This window comes from Cetorhinus maximus, chromosome 22 (genome assembly GCF_964194155.1).
Source record: "Cetorhinus maximus chromosome 22, sCetMax3.hap1.1, whole genome shotgun sequence".
NCBI classification, from domain to species: domain Eukaryota; kingdom Metazoa; phylum Chordata; class Chondrichthyes; order Lamniformes; family Cetorhinidae; genus Cetorhinus; species Cetorhinus maximus.
This window is the reverse complement of record NC_135900.1, coordinates 6,419,364-6,439,930: the sequence shown is the minus strand read 5'-3', so window position 1 is coordinate 6,439,930 and position 20,567 is coordinate 6,419,364. Positions and strand designations below refer to the sequence as shown.

The window sequence follows — 20,567 nt, the reverse complement described above, 5'->3', positions numbered from 1 at the left end:
GTGCTGGATGAACTAATTCCGAAGAAGAGTCATATTGGATTCGAAACGTTAACTCTGTTCCTCTATCCAGGGATGTTGCCAGACTGGCTGAGTTTTTCTCACGTTTTAATTTTATTTCTGAGTTGGAAATATATCGCTGTTCTTTCACTGTCGCTGGAAAATCCTGGAACTCCCTCCCTAACAGCACTGTGGGTGTACCTACACCACATGGACTGCAGCGGTTCAAGAGGGCAGCTCATCACCACCTTCTCAAGGGCAACTAAGGATGGGCAATAAATGCTGGCCTCGCCAATGCTCACATCGTGTGAATGTACAAAACATACTTTATATATTTTCAAAAAAATTCAAATGCAACTTATTTACACTCGCCAAAAAAAAAATCTTTTGCTGATTGGAAGCTCTTTAAAGGGTAAACAGTGATTCGCACAGAGTGATCAAGGCCGTATTTACTTCAAGGCTAAACAACAGGAATGTTTTGTTATCAGTCTGTGGATATTCAGGTTTCAGGGTGAGAGAAAGAGAGGGACTGGTGAGACAGCCTTGGTGAATTCTGAACTCACCAGATAACAAAGTTAATGGTTGGGTGGTCAGGGCTGCAGACAAGAGTTAGTTATCAATGTAATTTTGTAATGGAATTATAAGGTTTCTGACAGTTCAGAATTCTCATTCCTGTGTAGTAGTGCAATGTGTGGGCTTATTGGTGGAGCCTCATACCACAGACTTTAATAAGGCCAAAAGCTGAGGCCACACATGCTGCAGCGGTTCGGGGAGAAAGCCCAACGTCACATTCGCAGGGTAACTCAAGCCCTGGGCAACAACTAGCAGCCTTGCCAATGACAACCAGATCCCAAAGAATTTAAACTTTTAAAATATTGCTGAAAAGAGAGACGTGTTGTCGGAGATTTTTGGCCTGCATTCATCAGGCTAAACACAAGGATGCCAAATTTCAAACAATCACAACAACTTATACTACAAGAGAAATTGGTTGGGAAGTCCACTCCCATTGGCTAAGGCAGTGTCATGGAGAAAGCAATGGGGAACTATACGCTCCCCAATCTCCTGCGTAATTCAAAGAAGATGCAAGGCTCGAACATATTTCTTTTGTTTGCGGAGAACAGATCCCTGTGTATGAATGTATATCACTTCTAGCAAGTATAAATGAGCCACATTACGAGCTCAGCTGGTTGTCTCCAATTGCTTGTTAGTGTGGTTATTAGCACACTCAGGATTTTTAGTCTTACGTAATCAGCATGTGGATACATATTAAAAATTAAATGTTGCCTTTTGCGCAACTCAAGAGGTGACACAACATTGCACTAAATTACATCAGACAAGAAACAAATGGACCAGGGGTTCAAATTAGCTAGTTCAGCAGCTCAAAGGCCGAGTGGATTAGGTAGATGTCTAAAAATGAAAGATGTGTTTTATGAGAATGGTCCCGGGGATGAGCGACTTCAGTTACAAGGATTGATTGCTGAAGCAGAGGTTTTTCTCTTTGGAGAAGCGAAGGTGGGAGAGGAGACTTGACCATGACATTCAAAATCACAAAGAGGCTAGGCAGAGTTGATTGAGAGGAAACTGTTCCCATTGCCTGAAGGATTGAGCACCAGAAGACAATGACTTAAAGCGATTGGCAAAAGGACAAACAGTGAGATGAGGAAAAACATTTTTTTTTTTTTAAAAACGCAGGGAGTGGTTAGGATCTGGAATGCACTACCTGAGACTGCGGTGGAAGCAGCTTCAATAGAAGCCTTGACAAGAGATTTGGGTTGTTAGCTTAAGAGATTTTTCAGAAATCTGGAGAAAAGTCAGGGGAGCGGAAGTAGGTGGATTGCTCTACTGAGCTGGCACAGAAACAATGGACCGAATGGCCTCCTTGTGTGGTATAGCCATTCTATCATTCTGAGAGTTCAAGTAAATAAGGTAGCTCTCAAAGCACTTGCTAAATTTATAATTACTGCATAAAAACAGTTCTAATGAGCGCCCAAATAGCAAACATGCTCTTGGGATAATCCAGGTAAAAAATCATTTGCGTTTAGCGAAGCCTGCTTTATTCAGACAAGAAAAGAGAATCTCAGTTTTAGGTGATACAATAACAGGTGAGGTATCAAAAACAGTTCCTAGCTTTAAAAAAAAATCCAACACTAATACATTCCTTGTGGCTTACTAAAAGTTACTCAGCAGTGGAGAAATGTTTTCAATATTTATGTGTTTAGATAGAAATTATTTATATTGCTAAAATATTCCTGGCAGTTTATGAACTAGTGCTGCATTCAATGTTATTTCAACAGACTCAAAATGTTGCTATTTTAATTAAACACATTGTTAAAACGTTGTTGCTTCACCTTCACGCCATACATATTTAAAGTAAATTACCCCACTTCTAGTGTAACATTGTGTTATTTCAGGAGACACAGTAAACAGTCTGCCCCCTCAGGTGGATGTGAAAGATCCCGTGGAGCTACTTTTAAGAAGACTAAGGAAATTCAGGTTTCCAGCATCCGCAGTATTTTTCCTTCATATTAAAAGAAAATTCTCTCGATGTCCTGGTCAATATTTATCCTTTATTCAACATTTTACTGAAAAACAAATAGGGATTATCTGGTCATTTATTTCATTGCTGTGTGTGGGGGCTTGCTGTGCGCAGTCAGATTGATGCATCTCACAATGCATCACAGCCAAGGTTACACTTAAAAGAGGATAGATGGCAAACAATTCACTGAAATGTTTTGAACAATTAAACTTGGGAGTTAAATCCAGTCATTTTACTTGAAAGAGCCTGTGTCTGAACTAGTTTTGCCACATCGCTCCCCCTCGAGATCACAGTTTAACATCTAACACCTGTATGGTAAATAACAGGTGCATTTCAGAACCGCAAGGCATAAGCAAATTAGAGCAAAATGCGTCACTGACAACGCCAGCAATGCCCACATCCCATAAACGTTCTTTTTTTAAAAAGCTGCACAACAGATGCAGAAGTCAGGATATTCCTGTACATTACACTGGCTTATCCTGCTCATGTCTTCGGAAAGTACTTTTTAAAAAAATGTTTGTAATTGAATATAAAACCACTTTGAAATAAGCATCTGGTTTGACCATTCTACATTGTGCTGTGTATTCAGGGACAATCAGGGTAGTGTCGAGGATTTGGCCCGCTACACGTGGTGCGATTTGGAAAGCCTGCGCGCTCTTATAACTACTTTCTGCCCTCCCGATAGTGCAGATCCCCTGCTGGGGCACAGTTCCACTTAACGTTACAGATTTCCTTTGCAAAGCGGTGTGGGGAGCTAAATGTGGGCAGCCAATGAGCTACAGTACACCCACTGGAGTTGGGTCATTCCGCTCTGCTGAAGGGTCTGACCTGATTGGTGCTTTTCTTTAAAAATAAAACTGACCTATCAGGACAGCACTCCACATACTTGGGTTAAAAATAATTACACTTAATGGAAATGGTACTGATATAAATATGTGCCTCTGGCACTGTAAGCAGTGTAGCTGTTAGTTACTTTCAGCATTTGCTGTTCATAGCAACAACGAGCAACGAATGGAAGAATATTGAGACGCAGCAAACACACAGAGAATGGTCTACTCCTGCCCCGAAGACATGGCAGCAGCTAACGGGCACAAGATGCTGCTAAAAACAGACTCGCTCTTCAAACACTTCCTGTTCCAGCATAGCCTGCTTCCTGGCTACAGATTAGAAACAGTTCTGCACTCAATTCTAGCAAGCAGCTGAATGAACTTATCCTGCTCGCTGCTCAGTGGGCTAGACTCCATTTTGAGAGCACACTTTCTACAGGAAACATTAGATTGAAAGTGGTTCATGCTGAAGCACAATATAATTTAAACTCGTTGCCTTAATTCACTTCTGGTGGCAGAGGGTCGGTAACGAGAGGAAACAGACTAAAGGGAATTGGCAAAAAAGAAACAAGAGGCCACATAAGGAAACATTCTTTTTACGCAGCGAGTGGCTGTGATCTAGAATGCATTACCTGAAAGGGCGATGATAGCGATTTCAGTACCAACTTTCAAAAGGGAATTGGATAAATACCTGATGGGGAGATAAACTGCCAGGTTATGGGAAAAGAACAGGGGAATAGAACCTAACACTTTCGGAGAGCTAGCACAGGCATGATGGGTTGAATGGCCTCATTCTATGATTCTATGTATGGGCACATTGAGGAGAGCTGCCAAGTTTATTGGCTTTGCTTTCACAGAGTGCTGACCCTTGTTCTGATATTAATATATTCTGCTATATTACCTCTATGCCACTAGCAGCACCTTCTTTGGTCTTTAACACCACCATTAACACTCCCTTTGTCCTGTGTCCATGACATCTTTGTCAAGTCTCTTCTGAGCTCCCACCTATCCCTAACCTTCTACTTTGCTCCACCTGCTCCACACCCTCTTTCAACAGTATAAAATCCATCACATTTCTATCTCTCTTTAGCTCTGAAGAGTCACACGGACTTGAAACGTTAACTCTGTTCCTCTCTCCACAGTTGCTGCTGAGTTTTTCCAGCATTTTCTGGTTTTATTTCAGATTTCCAGCATTTGCAGTATTTTGCTTTTATCCCAGTAAGTTTATTTGGTCAGCATTTCAGTTATACTATAGGGAAAGATGATGGCATAGTGGTAATGTCAATGGGTGAGTAATCCAGAGGCTCAGGCTAATGTTCTGGGGTCAAAGGTTCAAATCCTACCATGGCAGCTAGGTAATGGTGACCATGAAGATTATCACTGACTGTTGTAAAAATAGGCCCATGTGGCAGAAGGTGTAGGGGGAACATGAGGAAGAACCTTTTTACGCAGAGGGTAGTGGGTGTCTGGAATTCGCTGCCCAAGTTGGTGGTAGAGGCAGAAACTCTAAACTCTTTTAAAAAGTACCTGGATCTTCACCTTAAGTGCTGTCAGCTGCAGGGCTATGGGCCGGGTGCAGGAAGGTGGGATTAGAAAGGGCACCTGGGTGTCCTCGGGCTGGCATGGACAAGATGGGCCGAATGGCCTCCTTCTGTGCTGTAACTTTTCTATGATTCTATGGTTCACTAATGCCTTTTAGGTGAAGGAAATCTACCATCCTTACCTGGTCTGGCCCTACATGTGACTCCAGACTCACAGCAATGTGGTTGACTCTTAAATGCCCTCTGAAATGGCCTAGCAAGCCACTCAGTTCAAGGGCAATTAGGGATTGGCAATAAATGCTGGCCTTGCCAATGACACCCACATCCCATGCAAGAATAAATAAAAATGTGATAGAGTTTTCTGCCCAAACAGCCCATCTGTTTATTTACACAACATTCATTTCCCGATTACATTAAAAATAGCAGCAGGCAAGTCAGTTTATCCAGGAAGACACCGGTTAACACTAGCAATAGTCCACCACACCCCCAACAAATCCATTTAATTTGCCCGACAACTCCGAAGGGGCAATTCAAGCATGCATAGTTCTCAAAAAGGTCCTCCATGAGGAAACAGCATCGCCAATGGAGATCACCGCCCCTCTTAAAGAGCACCAAAGGCAAAGGCATTCTCCCCTGTGCCTCAGCCAATATTTATTCCTCAGCCAACATTATTAAAACTCGATGTGAAATGCTTTGGAAGGTCCTGAGGTTGTGAAGAGACACTATAGAAATGCGAGTCTCTCTTTCCTTTACTGCAGAGTATGTTAACTATGAGGCAGCGAGGCTGAATGGTCAACCAAGCTTTATAAATAGGGCACTTTCTAACTGAAACCCAAACTACAGCTCTTGGCACAAGCCCTTACATGGCAGTCTGAATGCCCTTGTGATCACCAATTACACCGCACCAGAATATATTTTGGGAGAGTAGATCACAGAACTAAGATCAAACATAAGAGACCATCATGAGGTGGTGAGGATTTTCATTAACATTTTCACTGCAGAAAATAGCTTTCATTTGTTACAATTATGAGGCTTATAAAATTGTTCTATTTTGGGGCTGCAGTTTTAAATTGAGGGTAAATGAATGGAGTCGTGTGACCTGTTCTGAATTCTGCCCGACAGAAAGCCTTGCTGCTTTGATTGTGAGAGCTCTAAGGAAGGCTTGAATTGTTTTGCTGAGAAGGTGGTGCAAGGTATTACACTGGGAGACAAGAGGAGCAGTCTTCGAGTGTACTATGAGTAGACCCTGAGTCTCCCAAAGTGCCAGGTGTTATAGGTATCGGATTATCAACAGTTGTGCTGTAAACTATCTATTTATTTTTAAGATGAAAGGGAGTTGGGATCAAAGGTAGTTAATTGCCATTTCTACCTAGCAACAAGGCTAATATGTTTCATGTTGCTATGGAGAAAGAGGGCAGAGGAAGCCATTTTTGAGATCAGATTACAGGCTTCCCTACATATCTATGAACACCACAGGCAAGCAGCCGTTGGTTTGGGTGTGATCTGCAGCCATCTGAAAGGCATAGAGCAAGAGATAGGGGCAGGCAGCCCTGCACCTGAAGCAGAGAAGAAGCTGACTATTGTCCATCACGCAGAACGTGGGTGGGGGCTCGCACGCAGATTGAAGACTGAGTTTGCGAGCATTTAAAGGAGGCTGGACATTTCACCTAACCTGGGGTTAGAGGGAAGGTGTCCACAGTGTAACCCTCACAATGAAAGTCAGCTCTGGGATCAGATGTCACCCAGCTGGGAAAGTAAAAAAGACGCAAGCCATCGGGAGCTGAGAATAATTTTAAACTGGTTCCTGGGGATGAAGCGACCATTTAAGGAACAGAGTAACATATAATCATAGCAGGAGATTTTCAGTTGTACTAAAAGTTAAATAAGGAATCTCTTTTCTGTACTTTTAAGTACAGGTTGCCTACAGAAAAAAAAGTGGTTAGTCAATAATGTTTTTGGTCATTTGTTACAGTAAAAGTTTTAAAATGTAAAATCTTGACGTCATTTCTTGGGCTGATAATTGGAAGTTCGAATTTCGCTATCGGTCTCTACAGAGATCGCAACACTTTAGTCAGCTGGTTCCTCAATAGCTTCAAGATGTAAATGCTTCTATAAACTAATAAAACCCAGCTGATAACCTTATCTAAAATTTATAAACTCAATTCAAAAAGCTTTAAGAGCTCTGGCAGGGATAAATATAGATTAGAACTGGTCAGAGATATTAATCACATTCAGATAGCAACAGGTTCCAATCCATTTATCTTTTTAAGAAGGACCCACTTACCCACTCAATGGGAAATGCAGCAATCCAATGGCAAAGCACTAACAAGGCAATTAAAACATTCGGCAATTGTATACACAGAACGAGACTGAACAGGGATCAAAGGCATTAGCAACATTTTGCCTGGTTCATATCTCTCAGCATTTATCCAAGAAACACATCAGCTGGGCACCTTCCCATAAGGGATCCTGTGCGATATCAAAAAGGTAAGGTGCAGTGGAGGGGAGATGGCAGCATATATTGACATTAGGTGTTTACACAGATGCGTGCAACAATAATTCTGTATATACTTGTGACTGAGGCAGACACAAAGCACAGTCCAATATCTGGTTTTCACAGTCAGAATATGAACTCACGAGTACTAAATTACTTCATATTTTACGCATTTTGCCTATTCTCACAGAGGGAGTTCCAGGTTAAAATTGTGGAGTCATAAAAGTCATTTTCCAGCCATGAAGGAGGCCATTCAGCCCATCAAGTCCGTGCCAGCTCGCTGTGGAACAATCTAGTCAGTCCCACTTCCCTAGTCTATTTCAGTAGCCCTGCAAGTTTATTTCCCTCAAGTGCCCATCCAATTTCCTTTTGAAATTATTCATCATCTCCACTTCGACCACCCTCGTGGGCAGTAAGTTCCAGGTCATTACCACTTGCTGCGTAAGAAAGTTCTTCACATCCTCCCATATCTCTTAAAATTTTAAATCTGTGTCCTCCTAGTCCTTGTGCGGTCAACTAATGGGAACAGGTTTTCTTTGTCTACCTTATCTAAATCTGTTGTAATCTTGTACACCTCAATCAAATCTCCCCTCAATCTCCTTTGCTCCAAGGAGAATAACCCCAGCTTCTCTAACCTAACCTAAACTATTAGCTAAAATCCCTCACTCCTGGGACCATTCTGGTAAATCTTCTCTGCATCCTCTCAAGGATCCTCGCACCTTTACTAAAGTGTTGCCAAATTATTTTTGTCCTCCAAATAAGATGGTCAGAGTAGCTATCAGACAGTGTTGGAAGAGGAGAGGACATTAGATTGAGGAAAGTATCCCCAGCTTCATTCTTTACAGCATTACTTTCCTTGGATAGAGCTGTTTTGATTAGATCGACAGCAACTGGGTTGCTAAGAACAGGCTCAATTTCCTGGAAGCAGTTATTGGGTCCAACTTTACCTCAATTTGCAACCGTTGTCAGTTATTTCATTCTGAAGTTACACTTTGAACCTACACCCAACATCTATCACGTTAACATTCAACACATAAAAATTTTTAAAAATAGGATGTGGGTGCTGCCCCGGCCTAGGCCAACGACCATCCCTAAATGCCCTCTGAACAAGGGCAATTAAGAGTCAACCGCATTGCTGTGGGTCTGGAGTCACATGTAGGCCAGACCAGGTAAGGATGGCAGATTTCCTTCCCTAAAGGGCATGAGTGAACCAGATGGGTTTTTAATGTCAATCGGCAATGGCTTCACCATCATCATCATTAGACTTTTAATTCCAGATTCTTATTGAATTCAAATTTCAATAAGAATGCCGTGGTGGGATTTGAACTCAGGTTCCCCAGAGCATTACCACATCTGTGGAGAGAAAAACAAGAGTTCATGTTTCGAGTCCCTATGACTCTTCTTCAGAGCTCTGAGGAAGAGTCATAGGGACTCGAAACGTTAACTCTGTCTTTCTCTCCACAGATGCATTTAGACCTGCTGAGTTTTTCCAGCAATTTCTGTTTTTGTTTCAGTGTCTGCCGTATTTTGCCTTTATCCCCAGAGCCTGGGTTATCCCCTGGGTCTCTGGAATACTAGTCCCATGATAATACCACCATGTCACCGCCTCCCCGTAATAAATAGGCTCACACCACCTGCTCCAGTACTGCTACATCCTGTAGTATTTTGGGCGGCAACTGCTGTGTCCCTCTCAATCTGCCCAGACACGATAACCAGTCTCCCCACACCACTGTGAATAACTGAAGTCTCTCACTATTGCTGTGTCAAACCACTTTGTAGTTGACAGGCTGAGCAATGCAGCACACACTCCATTCTGTGCAGGTCATTAGGCTTTGAAGCAGGACAGTCAGTATTAAAAATACATGGGAGATTCTAATCACTGCAGTACAGTACCAGTAATTTAAACAGCACCAACTGCAGCCTTGATGCGTTCTATAAATACACAGTGGGCGGTCAGTCATTACCACTTCCTTAATATCAGTTACACAATTTGTTAATTTTTAACTGAAGAATTCCAAATACAAGAATAAAACAGCCTCTAACGCAAAAACGCTTGGGATAATGGTGCAAGGGCACGAATTAAACAGAACAGTAATGAGTAGGTAACCCATATCCTGATCTTGCATCCTAGTCAAATCGACTGTTAAATACAAGTGCATCATCACATTAGACATTAAACTTGACGAACCTGTTTTGGGATTTTTCCTTCATAAAGCAAGTAGGTAAAAGTTATTTTGAAGTGCAAATCCTACTGTTAGTAGTTTCCAACTTGTGCACAGCAAGCTCCCACAAGCAGAGAAAAAGAAACCAAAAGCCAGATAATCTATTTTTGGTAGTACACAAAATTTATGGCACAGGAGGCAGCTGTGTGGCCCAGTGAGTCTATGCCAGCTCTCCATCTAGCCATCCAGCCAGTGCCATTACCTTTGCTCTAACCCTGTGGCCCTGCAAGTTTATTTCCCTCAAGTCACCATCCAATTTCCTTTTGAAACCATTGATTGTCTCCACATCCACCACCCTCATGGGCAGCAAGTTCCAGATCAAAGTTGCTCTTCACATTGACCCCGTCCCCAATCCCCATCCCCATCATCTCTTGCTCAAAACCTCAAACGTGTGTCCACCCCATCACCCCCAACCCTGCATCTTTTCACCATTAGCTAATCGGAACAGCTTTTCGTTGTCTACGTTATCTCAACCTGTCATTATCTCGTAAACCTCGATCAAAGACCTCAATCTCCTTTAAACTAAGGAGGACAACCCCAGCTTCTCCAAGTTAACAGAGTGAAGCCGGAGTTACAGGTGGAGCGGGTAGCGGAGTGAAGCCGGAGTTACAGGTGGAGCGGGTAGCGGAGTGAAGCCGGAGTTACAGGTGGAGCGGGTAGCGGGGCGAAGCCGGAGTTACAGGTGGAGCGGGTAGCGGGGCGAAGCCGGAGTTACAGGTGGAGCGGGTAGCGGGGCGAAGCCGGAGTTACAGGTGGAGCGGGTAGCGGGGCGAAGCCGGAGTTACAGGTGGAGCGGGTAACGGAGCGAAGCCGGAGTTACAGGTGGAGCGGGTAGCGGAGTGAAGCCGGAGTTACAGGTGGAGCGGGTAGCGGGGTGAAGCCGGAGTTACAGGTGGAGCGGGTAGCGGGGTGAAGCCGGAGTTACAGGTGGAGCGGGTAGCGGAGTGAAGCCGGAGTTACAGGTGGAGCGGGTAGCGGAGTGAAGCCGGAGTTACAGGTGGAGCGGGTAACGGAGTGAAGCCGGAGTTACAGGTGGAGCGGGTAACGGAGTGAAGCCGGAGTTACAGGTGGAGCGGGTAGCGGAGTGAAGCCGGAGTTACAGGTGGAGCGGGTAGCGGAGTGAAGCCGGAGTTACAGGTGGAGCGGGTAGCGGGGTGAAGCCGGAGTTACAGGTGGAGCGGGTAGCGGGGTGAAGCCGGAGTTACAGGTGGAGCGGGTAACGGAGTGAAGCCGGAGTTACAGGTGGAGCGGGTAGCGGAGTGAAGCCGGAGTTACAGGTGGAGCGGGTAGCGGAGTGAAGCCGGAGTTACAGGCGGAGCGGGTAGCGGGGTGAAGCCGGAGTTACAGGCGGAGCGGGTAGCGGAGTGAAGCCGGAGTTACAGGCGGAGCGGGTAGCGGGGTGAAGCCGGAGTTACAGGCGGAGCGGGTAGCGGAGTGAAGCCGGAGTTACAGGTGGAGCGGGTAGCGGGGTGAAGCCGGAGTTACAGGTGGAGCGGGTAACGGGGTGAAGCCGGAGTTACAGGTGGAGCGGGTAACGGAGTGAAGCCGGAGTTACAGGTGGAGCGGGTAACGGAGTGAAGCCGGAGTTACAGGTGGAGCGGGTAGCGGGGTGAAGCCGGAGTTACAGGTGGAGCGGGTAGCGGGGTGAAGCCGGAGTTACAGGTGGAGCGGGTAGCGGGGTGAAGCCGGAGTTACAGGTGGAGCGGGTAGCGGGGTGAAGCCGGAGTTACAGGTGGAGCGGGTAGCGGGGTGAAGCCGGAGTTACAGGTGGAGCGGGTAGGGGAGTGAAGCCGGAGTTACAGGTGGAGCGGGTAGCGGGGTGAAGCCGGAGTTACAGGTGGAGCGGGTAGCGGGGTGAAGCCGGAGTTACAGGTGGAGCGGGTAGCGGGGTGAAGCCGGAGTTACAGGTGGAGCGGGTAGCGGGGTGAAGCCGGAGTTACAGGTGGAGCGGGTAACGGGGTGAAGCCGGAGTTACAGGTGGAGCGGGTAGCGGGGTGAAGCCGGAGTTACAGGTGGAGCGGGTAACGGAGTGAAGCCGGAGTTACAGGTGGAGCGGGTAACGGAGTGAAGCCGGAGTTACAGGTGGAGCGGGTAGCGGGGTGAAGCCGGAGTTACAGGTGGAGCGGGTAGCGGGGTGAAGCCGGAGTTACAGGTGGAGCGGGTAGCGGGGTGAAGCCGGAGTTACAGGTGGAGCGGGTAGCGGGGTGAAGCCGGAGTTACAGGTGGAGCGGGTAACGGGGTGAAGCCGGAGTTACAGGTGGAGCGGGTAGCGGGGTGAAGCCGGAGTTACAGGTGGAGCGGGTAACGGAGTGAAGCCGGAGTTACAGGTGGAGCGGGTAGGGGAGTGAAGTAGGAGTTACAGGTGGAGCGGGTAGCGGGGTGAAGCCGGAGTTACAGGTGGAGCGGGTAGCGGAGTGAAGCCGGAGTTACAGGTGGAGCGGGTAGGGGAGTGAAGTAGGAGTTACAGGTGGAGCGGGTAGGGGAGTGAAGTAGGAGTTACAGGTGGAGCGGGTAGCGGAGTGAAGCCGGAGTTGGAACGGAAACTCAGTAACGGAGTAAGGAAACCGGAATGAATAACGGAGTAAAATTGAACTCGGAAAAGGAATTGATAACGGAGTCAATCCGGAGTTTCCGTCGCTGCTGCGCCCATTCCCTCCGCTGCGCCATTCACTGCGCTGCGCCCATTCACTCACTCACCCCGCTGCCATGATCCGCTCCGGCTCCGCCGATGCTACAAAGTAACCGACCGCCGCCTGCGCCTTCACTCCGCCCGCCCATTGGTCCGCCCCCCTGTCCATCCGCGCCGACCGACGGAGGGGGGGGGGGGCGTCCAATCGGAGCGAGGGGGCGGGAGAGCATGCAGCCTATAGGCCCGCGAGGCGAAGGGGGTGGGGCGGCCAGCCCCGGGATAAGGCTGGTGGGCGGAGCTTCGCTGCGGTTACTTTTGTGTCTGGATCTCTCCTGGAGAAGAAACAATGTGGAGCCGAGTGCTTGGGGTAAGAGAGAGGGGGGAATGGGGGGGAATGGGGGGGAAAGGGTCAGTAAACGAGGTGGAGGGTGGCAGAGGGTCGGGGTAAGAGAGGGAATGAGAGTCTTGAGAGGAAGGAAGGAAGGAGGGAGGGAGGGTGAAAATGGAGGAGGGAAAAAATGTTGAGTGGTAGGGATAAAAGAATAAGAGGGGTAGGGAAGAGAAAGGAAGTGATGGGGTTGAAGGGGTAAAATGGAAGTGTTCATGGGTCATGAGCTTTACTAGCAAGGCCAGCATTTACTGCCTCTCCCTAATTGCCCTTGATAAGAGTGAGATGATGTGTAGAGGGTAAAATTGAAGTGATGTGGGTGAGTTTGCAATTGGCTGCTTCATTACCTGTGGCTTTGCTCTATATATATATATATACATATATATAGGCACTATCTTGTTCCCTGACAGAGAACTTCGGTTAAATCCAAGTCATGGTCCAAAACAGGTCACTGATCCCCAGCCTTGACCCTTCCCTCTGTCGGGCAAGTGGCACGGGTGCCTCTGACACTGTTTCGGGTGACAGGCTGGCTGGATCTGGCGCAGCAGAAACAGTCTCCACCCAGCCTGGCCTCTGACTGCAGCTCCAGACTTCGGAAAGTCTGACAGAATCCATTGGCCCTGAGCCTGGAAGCGCTGGTAACAGAACTGGCTTACAGTCTAGTTTAGAGCTTCCTGGCTTGCGTTGATACAGTCAGTGCCTTTTTGTCAGCTGTGGCTCTGTGGGTGGATTCTAATCTCTGAGTCAGAAAGTTGTGTTTAAATCTCTCTTGGGCCTTGTATGCGGATGCCAAGACTGATAAGCTAGTGCACTATTGAGGGAGTGCTGCACAACTGGCGATGCCATCTTTCGGATGAGATTTTAAACAGAAATACCCTTATGGCTGTATGCTACAGCAGAGCAGGGGCGTTCTCCCAGGTACCCTGGACAATATAAATCCCTCAAACATCACAAAAACAAATTGGTCATTATTATTCTGCTGTCTATGGGAGCTTGCTGTTCACAATTCGGCTGCTTGTGTTTCCTACATTACAACAGTGACTATCCTTCAAAAGCACTTAATCAGCTGTAAAGCATTTTGGGATGTCCGATGGCTGTGAAAAGGTCCATATAGATGCAAGGCTCTCTATCTTTTTCTTTCACAACCTCAGGACATCTCAAAGCACTTGCAGCCAAAAGTGTAGTCACTGTTGTAATGTGGGAAAGGCAGCACCCCATTTACGCACAGCATGGTCCCACAAACAGGAATTGATAATGACCGGGTGACGTGTGGGACTGCAAAATGTGAGAGTCCTGGATGCCAATGTGATCCAGGACAGACGTGCCTGTGGTAAGTGTCTGTGGTTCAAAGTCATTGAGCTGGAGGCCGAGCTGCAGACACTGCAATGCGTTAGGGAGAGGGATAGTTACCTGGATACTTTGTACCAGGAAGCAGTCACATCCCTTAGGGATAGGGTCTTCTGATTTGGCCAGGGGCAGGAGGGTGAGCCTGCAAGTGAGGCGGGTATGGAGACCCAGCAGGTAGAAGTGGAGGACCCTCAGCCTTTGCAATTGTTTGAGGTTCTTGCAGCTTGTATGATTGAAAATGGTGGCTGCAGGTTGGATAAGCAAACTGACCATGGCACCAGGGTACAGGAAGCCATTCAAGCGGTGGGGGAGTTAATAGGAATGTAGTGGTATTAGGGGACAGTATAGACAGGGGGATAGACACAGTCCTCTGCAGCTGAGAGTGGGTGTCCAGACGGCTGTGCTTGCCTGCCTGCTGCCAGGGTTTGGGACATCTGCTTTGGGCTGGAGATGAACTTGCATTGGGAGGGGGAGGATAGGTACCACATAGGTACCAATGACATAGATAGAACTAGGAAAGAGGCTTTGCTGAGGGCATTTTAAGAGTCAACCACATTGCTGTGGGCCTGGAGTCACATGTAGGCCAGACTGGGTAAGGAAGGCAGATTTCCTTCCCGAAAGGATATGAGTGAACCAGATGTGTTTTCGCAACAATCGATGATAGTTTCATGACACCATTAATGAGACTAGTTTTTACTCCAGGTTCATTAATTGAATTCAAATTCCACCAGAGCATTAGCCTAGGCTTTTGGATTACTAGTCCAGTGATGTTACCACGATACCACCATCTCCCCAATGATATAATGTGCAGTGAGACAGAGTTAATTAATGACCTCATATTGAAGGTGCCCCTTGGTAGCAGTGATCGTAATATGATTGAATTTCACATTCATTTTGCGGGAGAGAGAGGAGTGGATCTAAGACTAGTGTTTTAAACCTAAATAATAGCAATTATGATGTCATAAAGACAGAGCTTGCTACAGCGAACTGGGAAATTAGGATAAAGGATAGATCAGTAGAGATGCAATGGCAGACATTTAAGAAAATATTTCAGAATACTCAGAAAAGATATGTGCCAATGAGAAAGAAAGACTCTTTAAGGGAAGGAAGCATCATCTGTGGCTAACTAAGAAAGTTAAAGAGGGCATCAAATTGAAAGGGAAAGTGTATAATTCTGCAAAGATGAGTGGCAAGTCAGAAGATTGGACAGAATATAAGGAACAGTAAAGAATTACTAAAAGATTAATAAGAAGGGAGGAATGATAATACAAGACAAAGCAAGCTAGAAATATAAAACAGAGTTTCTGCAAGATTTTAAAAAGGAAAAGAGTAACTAATTTGAGTGCTGGTCCTCTAGAGAGTGAGTCTGGTGAATTAATAATGGCAAATAAGGAAATGGTGGATGAATTAAACAGATATTTTGCATCTGTCATCACTGTAGAGGATACAAATAACACCCCAGAAATAATTATAAATCAGGAGGTGAAAGGAAGGGAAGAACTTAAAACAATTACAATCATCAGGGAAAGGGTACTAAGAAAATTATTAGAACTAAAAGCTAACAAGTCCCCAGGCCCTGAAGAACTTCATCCCTGGGTCTTAAAAGAAGTGGCTGATAAAATAGTAGATGAGTTGGTTTTAATTTTCCAAAATTGTCTTGATTCTGGAAAGGTCCCATCAGATTGGAAAATAGTGAATGGGACTCCCTCAGGAAAACTACAAGCCATTTAGCCTAACATCTGTCATAGGATGCTGGAATCTAACATTAAGGAGGTTACAGTAGTGCACTCAGAAAATCTCTGTACAATCAGGCAGAGTCAACATGGTTTTGTGAAAGGGAAATCATGTTTGACTAATTTATTAGAGTTCTTTGAGGAAGTAATGAACAAGGTGGATAAAGGGGAGCCTGTGGATGCGCTGTACTTAGTCCAGAAGGCATTTGACAAGGTGATGCATCAAAGGTGACTACTCAAAATAATAACTCATGGTGTAGAGGCTAACATATTAAGATTGATAGAGGATTGGTTAGCTAACAGGGAACAGAGTAGGCATACATGGGTCATTTTTGGGTTGGCAAGATGTGATAAGCGGAGGGCATAGGAATCAGTGAGGGGGCTTCAACTATTTACAATTTATGTCAATGACTTGGATGAAGGGATTGAATGTATTGTTGCTAAATCTGATTACACATTGATAGGTAGGAAAGTAAGTTCTGAAGAGGACAATGAGCCTGTAAAGGGACATGGATAGATTCAATGAGTAGGCAAAAATTTGGCAGGTGGAGTATAAGGTGGAAAAATGTGAACTTGTCCACTTTAGCAGGAAGAATAGAAAAGCAGCATCTTATTTAAATGGAGAGAGATTGCAGAACTCTGAGGTACAGAGGGATCTGGGTGTCCTGGTACATGAATCACAAAAAGTTAGTATGCAGGCACAGCAAGTGGTTAGGAAGGCAAATTGAATGTTGTTTATTGTAAGGGGAATGGAATATAAAAATAGTGATGTTTTGCTGCAATTGTTCAGGGCATTGGTGAAACCACATCTGGAGTACTGTGTATAGTTTTGGTCTCCTTATTTAAGAAAGGATGTACAGGCGTTAGAAACAGTTCAAAGATGGTTCACTCGACTGACACCTGGGGTTGGGCGCTTACCTTATGAGGAAAGGTTGGATAGGCTGAGTTCTGCCGAAGGGCTATGAAGGCTTGAAACGTTAACTGATTTCTTCTCCGCCGATGCTGCCAGACCTGCTGAGTTTTTCCAGGTAATTCTGTTTTTGTTTTGGATAGGCTGTGCCTGTATCCACTGGAGTTTAGAAAAATGATAAGCGATCTTATTGAAACATATAAGATCTTGAGGGGACTTGATGGTGGATGTTGAAAATTTGCTTCCCATTGTGTGAGAGATTACCAAGACTCGCAGTTTAAAAATAAGGGGTCTTCCATTTAAAACGGAGATATGGGGAAATTGTTTCTGAGGGTTGAGAGTCTGTGGAGCTCTTCGCCAGAGAGCAGTTGAGGCAGGGTCAATGAATATTTTACGAACATACGAAATTAGAGCAGGAATGGGCCTCAGCCCCCTGAGCCTGCTCCGCCATTCAATAAGATCATGGCTGATCCGTTTGTGTTTCATATTCCACATTCCCATCTACCCCTAGTAACCTTTGATTCCCTTGCCTAACAAGAATCTATCTACTTCCACCTTAAAAATATTCAATTACTCCGCCTCCACCACCTTCTGAGGCAGAGAGTTCCAAAGTGTCTCAACCCTCTGAGAGAAAAAAATTCCCCTCATCTCTGCCCTAAAAGGGTGCCCCCCCCTAATTTGAAAACAGTGCCCCCCTAGTTCTGGCACACCCACAAGAGGAAACATCCTTTCCACGTCCACCTTGTCAATACCCTTCAGGCTCTTGTATACTTCAATCAAGTCACCCCTCACTCTTCTAAACTCCAGTGGAAACAAACCCAGTCTGTCCAACCTTTCCTCATAAGACAACCCACTCGTCCCAGGTATCAGTCCCTTTTCTGACTCACCTCCAACACATTTTAAGGCAGCGATAGATAGATAGATCCTTAACAAGGGAGCTAAAGGTTATCCAGGGCAGGTGGAATGTGTGAGTTGAGGCCACAGTCAGATCAACCATGATCTTGTTGAATAGTGCAGGAGGCTCAAGGCCTGCTGAATGGCCGACTCTTACTCCTAGTTTGTATGTTCGAATGACTGCATAACCTGAGAGTGATGTTGGTTGAGGTACAAATATCGATCAGGACGTCAGGAAGAACTCCCTGTTTCACCCAGCTCTGCCTGGGATCTTTTACATCAGCCTGGGAGGGGAGAAGGAGCTCTGATTTAATGACTCATTAAAAAGATGCCAATGTTGACAGAGTGGCGCGCTCCTCCCCTTGAGGCCTGCCCCTCTGAAGGGTTGGTGCTCCCCTGGGGGCTGCTCCTCTGTTGGGGCAGCGCACCCCCTGGGACCTGCACTGTGTCAGCTGGACTTTTTGAAAAGGCAGAACATGCAACCATTCAGCAAACCCCTCCCCAGTTCAGGAAGATCTGATGGTTTTAATCATTAATATTAAGGCCTCTGTCATAGCATTGATGTATTAAAGCAAAAGTTAAAGTGCGTAAGGGTGAAGTGGGTTGAAGTTTATGCTGTGTGTGCTCGTGTGGAGCATAAACACAGACCAGAAATCTCCTGTACAATGGGGAAACCAAATGTAAACGCTCAGTCTGCAAGTGTGACCCCAATCTTTTTATCATTTAATTCACCATCTGGCTGATGTTTCTGTCTTTGGCCTGCTGCACTGTTCCAGTAAAGCTGAAAGCAATCTCGAGGAGCCACACCTCACCTTCTGATCAGGCACTTTACAGCCTATTGAATTCGGCAATTTGAGACTGTGAACTCGGTCCCCCATTTTGACTTTTTTTTTTGCCATATGCTGGTCTAAATCTTATTTTTTGTGTTTTTGCTTTCAGACAGAGCTGTTTGTAATTCTACCATTCACACTCACTCTGGACAAACGCTTTGTTTCTTTACTGCAACCATTACCACCCCCTTTGCCTTTTGTTCCATGACAAAGATGTCATTTAATCCCTCCCGCCCCCAATGCTATCCCAGACGTTCCCTTTTGTTCTACTCCCCCCTCCTTCCTCCATTGAACAACATAAAACCCATCAAATTTCTACAGCATTAAACAAATTTCTACAGCATTAAACCCATCACATTTCTAACTTCAGCTCTTAAGAGTCATATTCAACTTGAAACGTTAACTCTGTTTCTCTCTCCACAGATGCTGAGTATTTCCAGCATTTTCTGTTTTTACACCGTCACAGACCAGTCGGTTTGAATATCTTGTAAAGTCTGTGGTTGTTTGAGGCTGATGTCCTCGGGTGGAGTAGGTCAGGTTCGTTAGTTAGATAAACGTAGAATGAGGTCAGACGGGGAAAGGTTTTTATGCAGAGGGTTGTTGACCCTGGGACAAGTTGCCTGGTCACGTACTGAGTGAAGATTCACTACAACAATTCAGAAAGCTGATGTATTCAGATGCTCGGAAAGCTGGCTGACTTCATTACTGTCCGTGAGATCTCCTTTCCTGTAGAATTAATTCTTGGTGTTTTAGTGCCGCCAGTCTCCCTGTACCTCACGGAACCTGTGACCTCCAGGAATCCGTTTTAATCACCTCCTGGAGGTTGGAGGGGCACTTCCTAGATTTCATTTCCCCCTGACATAGCCCAGAATTTTTTTTTACAAAATATAGCGCAGAATCGGGCCATTCGGCCCAGCTGGTCCGTGCTGGTGTTTACGCTGTACACAAGCTCCTTCCACCTTTCTTCGTCCCATCCTATTAGCATATCAGTCAACTCCTTTCCCCCCTCAAATAAATATCTGGTTTTCCCTTAAATACATCTAAACTACTCATCTCGACTGCTTCATGCGATAGCCAGTTTCATATTCTCACCACACTCTGGGTAAAGAAATCGCTCTTGAATTCCCTTTTGGATTTATCAGCGTCTAACTTAATTTATGGCCCCTAGGTTTGGTGTCCCCTACAAGTGATATTTGTTTTAAAAATTCTTTATGCTTTTACATTGCAGGAATACAAAGAGGCAGAGATAGTACACTTTGTGCCCCAAACAACATCCAAAATACATGATCTAGTCATTTATTCCATTGCTGATTTTGGGAGCTCGCTGTGCAAGTTGACTGAAGCATTCCCTACATTATAGCAGTAACAATGTTTGATAAAAGTACTCCGTTGACTGTAGTGCACTCTGGGGCACCGTGAGGTTGTGAAAGGTGCTATATAAATGCAACCCTGCCTTTTATTTTCATCAACGAATGGAGAAAACGCCACAGCAAAACCCCATTTACGCACAGCATGGTCCCACAAACAGGAATTGATAATGACCGGGTAACGTGTGGGACTGCAAAATGTGAGAGTCCTGGATGCCAATGTGATCCAGGACAAACATGCCTGTAGTAAGTGTCTGTGGTTCAAAGTCATTGAGCTGGAGGTCGAGCTGCAGACACTGCAATGCATTAGTGAGGGGGAAAGTTACCTGGATACTTTGTACCAGGACGCAGTCACATCCCTTAGGATAGGGTCTTCTGATTTGGTCAGCGGCAGGAGGGTGATTATGATTGTAGAAGTCACCACAGCCATGAGTGTTATGATGTGGCAGATGATGGGTGCCAGCCAGATCAAATCCACGAGGGAAACTTGACCACACGATCACAACTGTTTTGCAATTTGTATTTTGTTTTGAGATGCATGCCCCGACTTCAGAGGTAATAAGTCCACCAAGACTTCAGAGATTTTTTTTTTAGAAAACTAGATTAAACAATTATTAACAAAAGAAAAGATTTCAAGCACATGCATAGGTCTACAAATTACTACAATAATAACTCCTAAAACCCTTAATTAATCTGATTTCCAGGCAAAAGTAAAAAACAAATAGATTTTATACAGATCCAGGCAAATCAACACAACACCCTGGATAGTAGAATTCCAAGTCGCTTTTCCCAGCTTTGGTTTCTGTAGACAGTGGCTTAATGCACGAATACTGGAGGCTTCTCACACTTCTG

At 45.4% G+C, this 20,567-nt stretch overlaps 2 protein-coding genes across 2 annotated transcripts in view; one reads left to right on the top strand and one right to left on the bottom strand.

The window, feature by feature from the left end:
• Nucleotides 1–12,408, bottom strand: part of endouc (endonuclease, polyU-specific C) — a 35,568-nt gene extending 23,160 nt beyond the window's left edge. Inside the window, exon 1 of the mRNA XM_078567682.1 lies at nucleotides 12,315–12,408. Coding sequence (XP_078423808.1) covers nucleotides 12,315–12,325 — 11 coding nt within the window. The 5' untranslated portion in view covers nucleotides 12,326–12,408. The remainder of the gene's footprint in view (nucleotides 1–12,314) is intronic.
• A 112-nt stretch (nucleotides 12,409–12,520) lies between these two features.
• Nucleotides 12,521–20,567, top strand: part of cyb5r3 (cytochrome b5 reductase 3) — a 37,737-nt gene continuing 29,690 nt past the window's right edge. The window contains exon 1 of the mRNA XM_078567702.1: nucleotides 12,521–12,613. Coding sequence (XP_078423828.1) covers nucleotides 12,593–12,613 — 21 coding nt within the window. The 5' untranslated portion in view covers nucleotides 12,521–12,592. The remainder of the gene's footprint in view (nucleotides 12,614–20,567) is intronic.